Raw genomic sequence first — 12643 nt, forward strand, 5'->3', positions numbered from 1 at the left:
ATAACAGAAACTTTTCATCTATTTAATTTTTTTAAAACTATCAATCCTGTTTCTGGAAAACAATTATAAAGTATTTGCTAAACTTTGAGACAAAAGAGAGTTTTATGCTGTCACAATCCTATAACTAAGGCCTCAGTCCTCCAAACACTTACACATGTGCTTAACACAACACACACAGGCAGCTCCACTGAAGTGATGTGGGTCTCAACCCTGCAAACTCGTACATATTTGCCTAGTATTACTCACCTGAATAATCACATTACAGTCTGTTTAGACTGTTTAGGTCAACAAAACCATGCATATGCACAAACATTTGAAGTACTGAAGTTGTCATGTATATATATATATTTATTGTAAATGCTATATTAACATGGCAAATCCTCAAACTCTTACCATATTATAATCGCTCATCACTTCTTCCATATCTGTATTGGTGTTAAGTTTATCCACTAACTGAAACAAGAAAGAAGCTCAAACAGTTAATGCTCTGTTCTTTTTAATCACATTTAAGAAACATACAACAACTCTTAAATCACTCTTTGAAAATGTTACAAAAGAGATGACTGATATGGTATTGCAAACAAAAATCTGAAATTAGAAATTTTAATATACTACATGTAAGCTTCATATTTCATAATTCTTACAAGTTCTGTATAACTGTACAAAATAACATTAATATTACAGAAGCGGTATTGATTTCTCACATCCAAAGCAAAGTTGATTACTTATAATATCAGTACATTTTCTTTTTTTTTTTTTAAATACTCTCCTTGGTTTTCCTCTCCTTCTTACAAGCCTCAAAATATTTTTTCTCTCTACTGATTTTGTCCTTTCCTATGGACATAGAGAAAGAAAGGCTAATTTTCAACTCTACTTCAAATTTGAAACAAAATGTATCTGTCCAATTAGCTTAGATCTCTTAAAAACATAACTATGGCTATGAACACACTTCAAAATAGTGCTTGTTAGTTAGACAACTACTACTGCACAACCAATAGAAAACACTGTTTTTATGATTCTATGAAACCATAGGTTATTCTTTGGGATTTTTTAAAACAGTAAACTGGAGCATTAAACAGTATAAAATTCCTCAAAACACATCCTCTTTCCCCACACAGATCAGCTTTAAGGACTGCAGTCTTAGAATATAGAAGGCATTCTACATCACATTGGAATGATTTTAAAGTAACTAACATTTCAGGTCTAGGCAACTTGACAGAATCCTTTCAAAGTCACAATATTGTGATGCACATGTACAATAAAGTTGTAGACTATCGCTAAAAATGTCTAGATATATAAAGGTTTCAGAGTAGCAGCCGTGTTAGTCTGTATCCGCAAAAAGAACAGGAGTACTTGTGGCACCTTAGAGACTAACAAATTTATTTGAGCATAAGATGCATCTGATGAAGTAGGCTGTAGCCCATGAACGCTTATGCTCAAATAAATTTGTTAGTACTCCTGTTTTTTTGTGTAGATATATAAAGGTACTGAAAGAGATAACACTGTAACATTTAGTAGTGGAGGTATCAGTGTAGAGGTGATCAGATGTAAGGAACCAGACCGTTGACATATAAAATTCGACAGGTTTAACATTTTGTTTTTAAATAAGGGCTGGAGGAAAGCTGACAGATGCAGAGGAACATAGTTTGGGTAGAGACATCCCTTAGGGATGAATTTATTAAAGGGGGAACTCCCCATCCAAGTAAAGAGGATAGAAAAGAAGTTGGTAAAGTACAGGTAGAAGCTAGTCAGGAACAGTAAAGCATAAGAGACCCCATTTAAATATAACACATAAAAGCAAGCAACTGAATATTGACAAAATGTACAAGTGCTTATATACAAATGTGAGAAGTCTAAATACTAAGATGGGTGAACTAGAGTGCCTGGCATTAAATGAGGCTATTAATATAATAGGCATCACAAGAACTTGGTGGAATGAAGAAAATCTATGAGACCCTAAAAATCAGGGTACAAAATGTATAGGAATGACAAAACAGGTAGTTGGGGAACTAGCCCATATTCACTGGGTACATGTCGTCTTAGGAAGGGATGCAGAGAGAAAATTTCTAGACACCATAAATTACTGCTTCTTGGAGCAACTTGTCCTGGATCCCACAAGGGGAGGCAATTCGTGATTTAGTCTTAAGCAGTGTACAGGATCTGGTGCAACAGGGGAATATAGCTGAACTGCTTGGTAATATGACCATAATGTAATGAAATTTAACATCCTTGTTGGGCAAAAAAGACAAAGAAACGCACTACAGTAGCATGTAACTTAATAAAAGGAAACTAAACAAAAATGAGGGAAATTAAAAGGAACAGTCACAAGAGTGAAATGCCTGCAAACTGCAGAGACTATTTAAAAACACCATAATAAAGGCTTGAACTAAATATATACTCCAAATAAAAAAAACTGTCAGAGGACCAAAAAAATGCCACCATGGTTAAACAGCAGAATAAAAGGGGAATTTAGAGGCAAAAAGGCATCATTTAAAAATTGGAAGTCAAATCCTAGTGAGGAAAATAGAAAGGAGCATAAATTCTGGCAAGTCAAGTGTAAAAGTATAAGCCAGGCCAAGAAAGAATTTGAAGAGACACTAGCTAAAGACAAAAAAAACCCAGCAATTAAAAAAACAAAACAAAACATCAGAAGCAGGAAGCTTCAAACAACCAGTGGGGCCACTGGACAACTGAAGTGCTGAAGGAGCACTCAAGGAAAACACAGCCATTGAAGAGATGGTAAATGAATTCTTTGCATCAGTCTTCACTGCAGAGGATGTGAGGGAGAGTCCCACAACTGAGCTATTCCTTTCAAGTGACAAATATGAGGAACTGTCCCAGACTGAGGTGTCAACAGAGAAAGTTTTGGAACAAACTGATAAATTAAACAGTAATAAGTCACCAGACTCAGATGGAATTCATCCAAGAATTCCTAAGAAACTCAAATATATAACTGTAGAACTACTAACTGTGGTATGTAACCTATCACTTAAATCAGTCTCTGAATCAGATGACTGGAGAATAGCTAACGTAATGCCAATTTTTTAAAAAGGCTCCAGAGGTGATCCTGACAATTACAGACCAGTAAACCTAACTGCAGCACCAGGCAAATTGGTTGAAACTACATGAAAGTTCAGAATTATCAGATGAAAAAGCAGCATGATATGTTGGGGAAGAACCAACATGGCTTTTGGAAAGGGAAATCATGTCTCACAAATCTAATAGAACTCTTAAGGGTGTCAACAAGAATGTGGACAAGGGTGTAATAGGACTTTCCGAAAGTCTTTAACAAGGTTCCTCACCAAAGGCTCTTAAGCAAAATAAGCAAGCATAGGATAAGAAAGGTCTTCTCGTGGATCAGTAACTAATTAAAAGTCAGGAAACAACGGGTCAAATAAATGGTTAGTTATCACAATGGAAAGAGGTAAACAGCGGGGTCCTCTAATGATCTGTATCAGGATCAGTGCTGTTCAACATATTCATAAATAATCTGGAAAAGGAGGTGAACAATGAGATGGCATAATATACAGACGATACAAAATTACTCAAGATAGTTAAATCCAAATCAGACTGTGAAGATTTACAAAGGGATCTTACAAAACTGAATGACTGGGCAACAAAATGGCAGATCAAATTCAATGTTGATAAATGCAAAGTAATGGACATTGGAAAACATAATCCCAACTATACATACAAAATTAGGGGATCTAAAGTAGCTGTTACCGCTCAAGAAAGAGATCTTGGGTCATCATGAACAGTTCTCTGAAAAAATGTGCTTAATGTGAAGCAGCAGTCAAAAAAAGCTAATAGAATGTTAGGAACCATTAGGAAAGGGATAGATAATAAAACAGAAAATATCATAATGACATTATATAAATCCATGGTACTCCTGCACATTAAATATTGTGTGTAGTTCTGGTCACTCCATCTCATAAAAAAAGATATTAAAATTTGAAAAGGACACAGAAGGTCAACAAAAATTATGAGAGGTATAGAACAGCTTCCATATGAGGAGAGATTAAAAAGACCAGGACTATTAAACTTAGAAAAGAGATGACTAAGGGGGAAGATATGAGAGAGATCTATAAAATCATGAATAGTGTGGATAAAGTGAATAGGGAAGTGTTATTTACCCCTTCACATTACACAAGAACTAGGGGTCACCCGATACAATTAATAGGCAGCAGGTTTAAAACAAACAAAAGGAAGTATTTCTTCAAACAACACAGTCGACCTGTGAAACTTGTTGCCAGGAGATATTGTGAAGACTTCTGGTTTCAAAAAGAATAGATAATGGAGGATAGGTCCATCAATGGCTATTAGCCAAGATAGTGATGGAAAGAACCCCATGTTCCAGGTGTCCATAAATCTCCAAATGCCAGAACCTGGGACTAGATGACAGGGAATGGATCACTCAGAATTGCCCTGTTCTGCTCATTCCTTCTGAAGCATCTGGCACTGGCCACTGTCTGAAGACAGGATACTGGGCTAGATGGATAATTGGTCTGATTCAGTATGGCTGTACTTATGATGATATATTAACAACTCCCAAATTATCATTGAGGTCATTGATCAAGTAATCAGAGACTTCCTTGAAAAGAGAAGGGAAATTATTTTTTCCAATGACATACTGTAATAACCATCAAATCCTGATATTATAAGAGGAAGTTGCGTCTAACCATAAAAACACTAAAATGTAGGTGTGGGCGTAAATATCCTTATGAGACAACTAGGCAAGCATTTGTTTCCTTTTTAATAAGTGAATTAAAGCAGTTTTAAACAGTAAATCTTTCTAATGGAGAAATGTCATACAAAAAAAATACTGAAGGTTAAAACCAGTATGTTCACCATGCAAAAGCAATGGGGGGGAAATCCAGTGTGAAACAGCTAACCACAGCATACCATATTGTAGTCCGCTAGTTGACCTTGAAATTCTTTGATTTCACCAGCTAAAGTCTCTGCCCTAGATAAAGAACAAAAATTCAAGTTTATGAGATTAAGTGTTTTATACAACAAAACCAAATCAGAACAAGTATCCATTTTTATAGTTCTGTAGGCTGCACAGTATAGATATTCAAGTCTGATATAACAAAAGACAAGGTACTGACAAGGCATTTGGCTATGCTAATGTTGCATTAACTGCAACATGACTCACCTCTTTTCATATGACAGATAGACAGAATTCTCCTGGTTATACATTTCTATTTCTTTCTGAAGCTTATTTATTTCTGTTGTGAGTTCACTTATTTTGCTTCTATAGAAAAGAAATACAAAAAGTTACTTGTATGTTTAAAATGTACAACTAAAATACTGTAGGATAAAACTAATACTATACTAGGATCAGCTAAAGAAATAAAAAGGGGGTTCTATCTTCGATAAACTCTTAAACCGTTATAAAGCACAAGGATAGCATAAAAAGTTCATTTTATTTAAATTAAGAGTATTTTCTCCCCTTTGGTGTAACTGTAAAATAGAATTGTTCAGTTGTTCCAGTAGAACAATCCCACATAGGGTGACCAGACAGCAAATGTGAAAAATTGGGACGGGGGTAGGGGGTAATAAGAGCCTATATAAAAAAAATACCCCAAAATCGGGACTCTCCCTATAAAATCGGGACATCTGGTCACCCTATCCCACAACAGTTTCACATCATGGGTACCCTCTCTATGTAAGAGGATAGGATTTAGGAGTGCCCATCCAACACAGAAATTTGACTGAACATGACAAAGTGTTTTATAAGATACTTAGGGCAATAATGAAAAATTATGTTAATTTAGCAAATTTATTCTTGGAATTAAAGGTGAAAAGTACCCCAATATAGAGGATCTACAAAGGCCCTCCTCATCCCGGAAAGCCTTATAACGGGGAGAATTTCATCATAAGTGAACAGCCAGCCTAATCCATTTATGCTGCTGTATTTTATTCCTTGATATGGGTAGGGGGAGGGAGAAGACATTAACTATGCTACAGCTTGAAAGTGTTGTCACTAACATACCTAAGCAGTCCAAGATAATAGGATTTATCCATAATCTGTCTCTGCGGACCTAACAAAGGAGAACAAGAAACATTTTATTAGAAAAGAATGAGTTTTAATGAGACACAAATTAAGTTCACAAAGGACGAATTGAAGTTATACTCCAAACAGAGAACCAGCACCTTCAGAATGTCCTAATACAGCCTTTATTCAATCAATACTAGATGAAATCAGAGATGCATGTTAGGCTTTGGTGAGGATTTAGATTACTTAAGCAACTGAAAATTTCTGAGATGAACCTTGCATGAGGGTGACTTCATCCTAAAAAAATATGGAGGATTTAAGGAAAACTTGCTATAACTTGCCCTAATATGTGTGTTCTCTACAAAAAAACAAGCACATATTAAAAATAAAGACATACAAGTTAAAAAGCATCATAGGAACACTTAATTCAGGGATAGAGTTTCAACCCCACTTTGATTTCTTACACTCTCCACCTCAGCTAAGCTTAGAATTTCACGTTCAGCTCCAATGCTGTTCTGGTCTCCTCTATCCTTTAGATTTGGTTCCTCTATGCTGCTCCGGCCTCCCAAGCTCTGACTGACTTTTCTTGTAGTTTGTACCGGCCCAGCCATGCCATCAGGCTGAATGAGTCCTTTAAAAACACAGGTTCTCCCTGCCCTGAGCTGTATCTCTTTTCACTCTTTGTATAAAGCTGAAATCAGCTTGAGGTGCATCACATGCTCTCTCCCAGTTCTACAGGCTAAACATCACAGCACATAAAGAAACAGATTCTCCGCACAGCATAAAGAGGTGACATATGAATCAGCGGGCTCTCTCTGGGTAATAGTCTACTGTAAGTCTAGCTGCTATTTACCTGCCCTTTCTTTTTCACCTGCTCAGTGGTGATTCTAGGATAGATTCTCTTCTACAATATGGCCCCTTGTGCCATTCCAACAGCAAATAGACTGTAAAGACAGCTGATCCAGCCAATGGGGCTTTCACCAACTCTAAGCCACCTACAACATAGGGGATGTTTTGGTAACATAGTCAGAGCACTGCTGTGCCCCAGAAATCATTGGTTGATGTGCCAACCTCCTTGGAGCCATAGCCACACAACATAGTATAAAGGACCTCTAAACAATGCTGGGGTCTGGGCTGGTATAGAACCAGCCATAGGTATGATGAGTTGCAAATAGTTCCTATTCATCCCCATCTTGTCCCTCAACTGGTCCCAATGCTTAGTGGGCATAGCTAAATCGGAGTCTGTGAGAGGACAGTCGTGATAGGAATTTTAGGACCTAAACTGAACACCCTGGAATTAAAAGCAACAGTTCTAGTTGTAACCCACTACCTCAAAGGAGGACATCTGAAGTCCCCTGAGCCTGGAGCTGTATTTCTGATATCAAACCATAGTCTAAAACTAACAGAAAACATTGAAGACGCCAAATCATTTAATGAATTTGCGTTAGTCTTACACAAATATTTGGGTTAGACATTTGACTCACTTCTGTATGTTTTGAAATGCTTTAGAATTCCCATTTAAATTGTTACCCTGTGTCCCTTATTATGACACTTCACAAATTTGGGGAACTCTTATTGTTATGATTCATAAAGAGTCATAAGAATAACCTGAAGGTATAAAAGAGATCTTAAAGATTGTTTTAAAGATACGTATTTTCTCTGAACTTGTAAAATCTACTTATACACAGATAAGAAACTTTTGACTTTGCAATCAGAATTTTTTCTTTGGAGTTAAAGGTGTTAGGATCTTTATCAACTAAATCTTTCTCTGGTTGTAAATAAGGAAATATAATCAAACTCAAGATACAATATATTTTCTAAGTCCTCAGTCCAGGGCCATAATCACTATATGCCATTTATCCTGTACCCTGAGGGCCAAAATTTGTTCTCAATTACAGCAATGTAAATTTAGAGTATGACCACTTAATGAATCACTCTGAATTTTCACTGTGGTAACTGAAAAAAGAATTTCTCCTAAAAAGAGAGATGGAATCACATGATGACCCATTCATTCACTATGTAACCCTGCCTCATTCAATACACAAAATACACGTTTGCATAATTAGAGCATATCATAAAGCACTAGCACAAGAAGCAGACTTTTAAGTACTTCACTTTGCAACCTTAATTTTCTTTCTAAAAACTTACAGATATTCCACACGGAAACTATGCTAAGAGAAAAACTGATAAAACACAGACATTCAATATCATGGAACTATTTTCTAGACATTTGTAAGACCCTCTGTCTTGCACAAGATGTGTACTCAGGAGGCTGGTTCATTTGCCCCCTTGCCTCATTCAATACGCACATTAGTACATCACATAGATAAGGCAAAGCTCCAAATTCCACATGAACATCAAACTTTCTATGGAAGGAGACAAGGCTAAGATTCCATACACCCTCACCCTGACAGAAAATTATATTCAACTAATTCACTTATGTTTGAATGATATGAACAGAATATAGTAAGGCCGTTATTCTAATATGTGCAAGCCATATTTTTTAATCCCTATACATTCTGCCAAATCTGCCCAAGGACCTCTAAAAGGCACATGTCTGACCTAGTGACTATCTCCGTGTCAAATTTCAAGTTTTTGTCCCAAACTAGAGGCACTAGAGCCATAAAAGATCCTCTGCCATCCAGTTTCCCCTAATTGTATTGATTCATTGACAGTGTTAAAAACACTTTCCTGTATTAAGATGAGAATTCTTCATATATTAATATACCTTTCACTCCAGTTTTCATTCCACTTAACCCTTGTTGTGTCACTGGACGGTCTGCGACTTTAATTTGAGATGACAACACCCCTCCAGTACCTAGGAGACCACCACGAGTACCAGGCCTTGATGTACCAGGGGGCATCTAGACAAAGGCAACAGAATAATAAACCAGTTGTTATATTTATGTAGTTGTTAAGAGGAACATTTAAAAGCTTGTCTGGATTGTTCTAAAAATTAGAAACTAACATATGTATTTTACTTAGTACATTAGATCTTTAGCAGTATTTATCTTGCAGATGATAATTTATACCAAACATTTTAGAAGTAAATCTAAATACTATACTATCAAATCAAAACCTCTAGTACAGACATCTCTTTATATTTGTTTTTGAGACTCAAGGCTATTTTATTTGCATGCTTGATGTTCTTTTTCTCCCTCAGGTTTGACCTCTGCCCAAATGGTAGTGTAAACTGAATTCCCACTGTTCTGTTAATCATGTTGTGTGGTTATCTTTTAGCAGTTAGTTCCAATAACACCTCTCCCTGCTCCCCCTCATCCCCCCACCCCTGCATTAGATTTTAAAAATCCATTCAGTGAAACTATTATTTTAATTGTCAGGTACAGTAACTCCTCACTTAACGTTGTAGTTATGTTCCTGAAAAATGCGACTTTAAGCGAAATGATGTTAAGCGAATTCAATTTCCCCATAAGAATTAATGTAAATGAGGGGGTTAGGTTCCAGGGAAATTTTTTTCACCAGACAAAAGACTATACACACACACACACAGTATAAGTTTTAAACAAACAATTTAATACTGGTATACAGTGATGATGATTGTGAAGCTTGATTGAGGTGGAGGAGTCAGAGAGTGGGATATTTCCCTTACTGCTAAATGATGAACTAGCAATTGGCTGAGCCCTCAAGGGTTAACCCTCTCACTCTGCAAGGCAGCAGGAATGGAGGGGAGAGATGCACATTTCCCTTAAGTACACTGCCTTGTTAATCAGATCAGCTTGCTGAGACCGCAGCCCTGGTGTGTCCCCCCTGTTCTATGGAAGATGGGGTAAGCGGGGTGCAGAAGCAGAGGGGAGGGGGACGCCCTGACATTATCCCCCTCTTCCTTCCCTCCCCCCAGCACAGCAAGCAGAAGTCTCAGGGAGCAGCTCCAAGGCAGAGGGCAGGAGCAGCACATGGCAGTGGGGGGAGGGACACAGTTGAACTGCAGACAGCTGCTGCACAGGGAACTAAGGGGAGCGGGGAGCTGATAGGGGGCTGCCGGTCCATCCTGGTTCCAAGCCCCCACCAGCTAGCTGCAAGGGGCTGCTCTTCCTGCAAGCAGTAGACAAAGCAGGCAGCTGTCAAACGACATTAGACGGGAGCATTACACAACTTTAAACGAGCATGTTCCCTAATTGATCAGCAACATAACAATGAAACAACGTTAACTGGGACGACTTTAAGTGAGGAGTTACTGTATAGCAAGATTGATTTTCCTGTCCAAAATCTCCATAAAGCTCAGGTTTCTACTTATGTGTGGAGAAAAACATACAAGTCTCATGCTCAGGCCTCACATATAATGCTTCTCTTTATTGAACTCTTTATTAAAATCTCCTACTTCAACAGAGGTGTAGGCTAAAACTAGCCTACTGGCTACTGAAAAGTGCATAAATTAAGGAAGAACAATTTGTTGCTCTTCCAAACAAATGTCTCTAGTTTGGTTGGAGAGGACAGACTGTTAGGGAAGAGCCAAGTCTTTCTAACCATGGATTGTACTGTGAAAGCAAAAGTCGAACCCCGTTTATTCTAGTCCCAAAGTGCGGCAGCAGATGCCTTAGGACTTCTGCAAAATGCATTTTGCTCCTTTGAGGATACCAGGTGTGGGATGCACTAAGCTTGTAGACCCAGTAATCTTTTAAGTACTGTGGATTTGACCTTTACTTGGCCTTTGCATGCCATACCAGAATAAAAGGACCAGAGGCAATCTGAAGACCCAGTGTAAATTACTTCCATGACATGAACAAAATCATAGGGGAAGGCAACTGACGAAGGGTGACTTGACACCGCTCTAACAAACCAGATCTTTTTGCTTTTTCTACTTGTGACTCTAAAAGATATATTTCATCCAATATATGGCAATAACAGTTTCCAACCCACCTTTTAACATACAATAGACAAATCTTCTAGGAATAAAGAAAGAAATATGAAATACCAAAAGAGAATACAAACTGCTATCTTCAATTACAATTACTGCTGGCACCCAATTCTTCAAGAGAGAAAAATCAAGATAAAATCTAAACATTCAAAACAAACATATTAAATCACTTTAACACACCCCTGTTCCCATTCTGGCTGCTGATGGAGTCCGTAACAAGGATGAAGAAGGCCTGGCTGTGAGCCCAATTCCTCCTCTTGAAGCAGGACGAGCTGTAGGTGGCTTGTGATTGCTTGCCATTTTCTATTTATTTTAAACTTCTCTCTGGAAAGAAACATATGATGCTCATGTCCTTTAATTAGAACTGATCCTTTATTAGTACTGATCCTTTACATTACTAAGGGAGCCTGTTGTGTGTTGAACAGTTGAGGGGTGTGAGGAACGTGTAAGGTGGTACTAGAGTATATAGGGAGTATAAATAATGGGTGATGCTGGGGGGAGTACTGGGTATATAGGGAGTACTGAGGGAATACTAGAATTACTTGAGTGGATGGGGAGTATAAGGTGCAGTACAGGGAATGTGGGGGGAGTACAGGGAGCAGAAGGAAGTATAAGCGGTGGCACTAGGTTGTGCGGCTATTAGGAGGATGGATAGGTAGCCAGGGTGGCACAGGGAGGATGGGGGTATTGGGTGCTAGTGTTGTGGGGGGATTTACAGGTGGCACTGCGGTATGTCGGGGAATACAGAGTAGCACTGGGGGCTGTGGGGCAATGGGATGGGCTATGGCAGGGATTAGCAACCTTTGGCATGAGGCCTGCCAGGGTTTCTTTACCTGCCGTGTCTGCAGGTTCGGCCGATTGCAGCTCCCACTTGCCACAGTTCGCCGACGCAGGCCATTGGGGGCTGCGGGAAGCAGCGCGGGCTGAGGGATGTGCAGGCCACCGCCTCCTGCCACCCACATTGGCCTGAAGTGGCGAACTGCGGCCAATGGGAGCCGTGATCGTCCAAACCTGCGGATGCAGCAGGTAAACAAACCGGCCCAGCCCGCCAGGGTGCTCCCCCTGGTGGGCTGGGTGCCAAAGGTTGCCGATCCCTGGGCTATGGGAACAGACCCGCACTGGGGGCGGCGCACTGGGCACTAGGGGCGGTGCTGGGGGGGGCGGGCACTAGGGGGCGGCGCACCGGGCACTAGGGGGCGGCGCTGGGGGGGGGCGGGCACTAGGGGGCGGCGCGCCGGGCACTAGGGGCGGCGCTGGGGGGTGCGGGCACTAGGGGGCGGCGCGCCGGGCACTAGGGGCGGCGCTGGGGGGTGCGGGCACTAGGGGGCGGCGCGCCGGGCACTAGGGGGCGGCGCTGAGGGGTGCGGGCACTAGGGGGCGGCGCTGAGGGGGGGCGGGCACTAGGGGGCGGCGCTGAGGGGTGCGGGCACTAGGGGGCGGCGCTGAGGGGGGGCGGGCACTAGGGGGCGGCGCGCCGGGCACTAGGGGCGGCGCTGGGGGGTGCGGGCACTAGGGGGCGGCGCGCCGGGCACTAGGGGCGGCGCTGGGGGGTGCGGGCACTAGGGGGCGGTGCGCCGGGCACTAGGGGGCGGCGCGCCGGGCACTAGGGGGCGGCGCTGAGGGGGGCGGGCACTAGGGGGCGGCGCGCCGGGCACTAGGGGCGGCGCTGGGGGGTGCGGGCACTAGGGGGCGGCGCGCCGGGCACTAGGGGCGGCGCTGGGGGGTGCGGGCACTAGGGGCGGCGCTGGGGGGTGCGGGCACTAGGGGGC

The 12643-nt window shown here is 41.0% G+C and overlaps 1 protein-coding gene across 2 annotated transcripts in view; it reads right to left on the bottom strand.

Annotated features, from left to right (window-relative positions):
- IFT74 (intraflagellar transport 74) overlaps positions 1–12643 on the bottom strand; it is a 60310-nt gene that overhangs the window by 47173 nt on the left and 494 nt on the right. For both annotated transcript variants that reach the window (XM_054032356.1, XM_054032358.1), the window contains exons 2-7: positions 11055–11198; positions 8727–8862; positions 5996–6044; positions 5156–5254; positions 4903–4963; positions 394–453 (exon numbers count right to left, since the gene is read on the bottom strand). In XM_054032356.1, coding sequence (XP_053888331.1) covers positions 394–453; positions 4903–4963; positions 5156–5254; positions 5996–6044; positions 8727–8862; positions 11055–11174 — 525 coding nt within the window. In that variant the 5' untranslated portion in view covers positions 11175–11198. The remainder of the gene's footprint in view (positions 1–393; positions 454–4902; positions 4964–5155; positions 5255–5995; positions 6045–8726; positions 8863–11054; positions 11199–12643) is intronic.

This window comes from Malaclemys terrapin, chromosome 6 (assembly GCF_027887155.1).
Source record: "Malaclemys terrapin pileata isolate rMalTer1 chromosome 6, rMalTer1.hap1, whole genome shotgun sequence".
Taxonomy (NCBI): domain Eukaryota; kingdom Metazoa; phylum Chordata; order Testudines; family Emydidae; genus Malaclemys; species Malaclemys terrapin.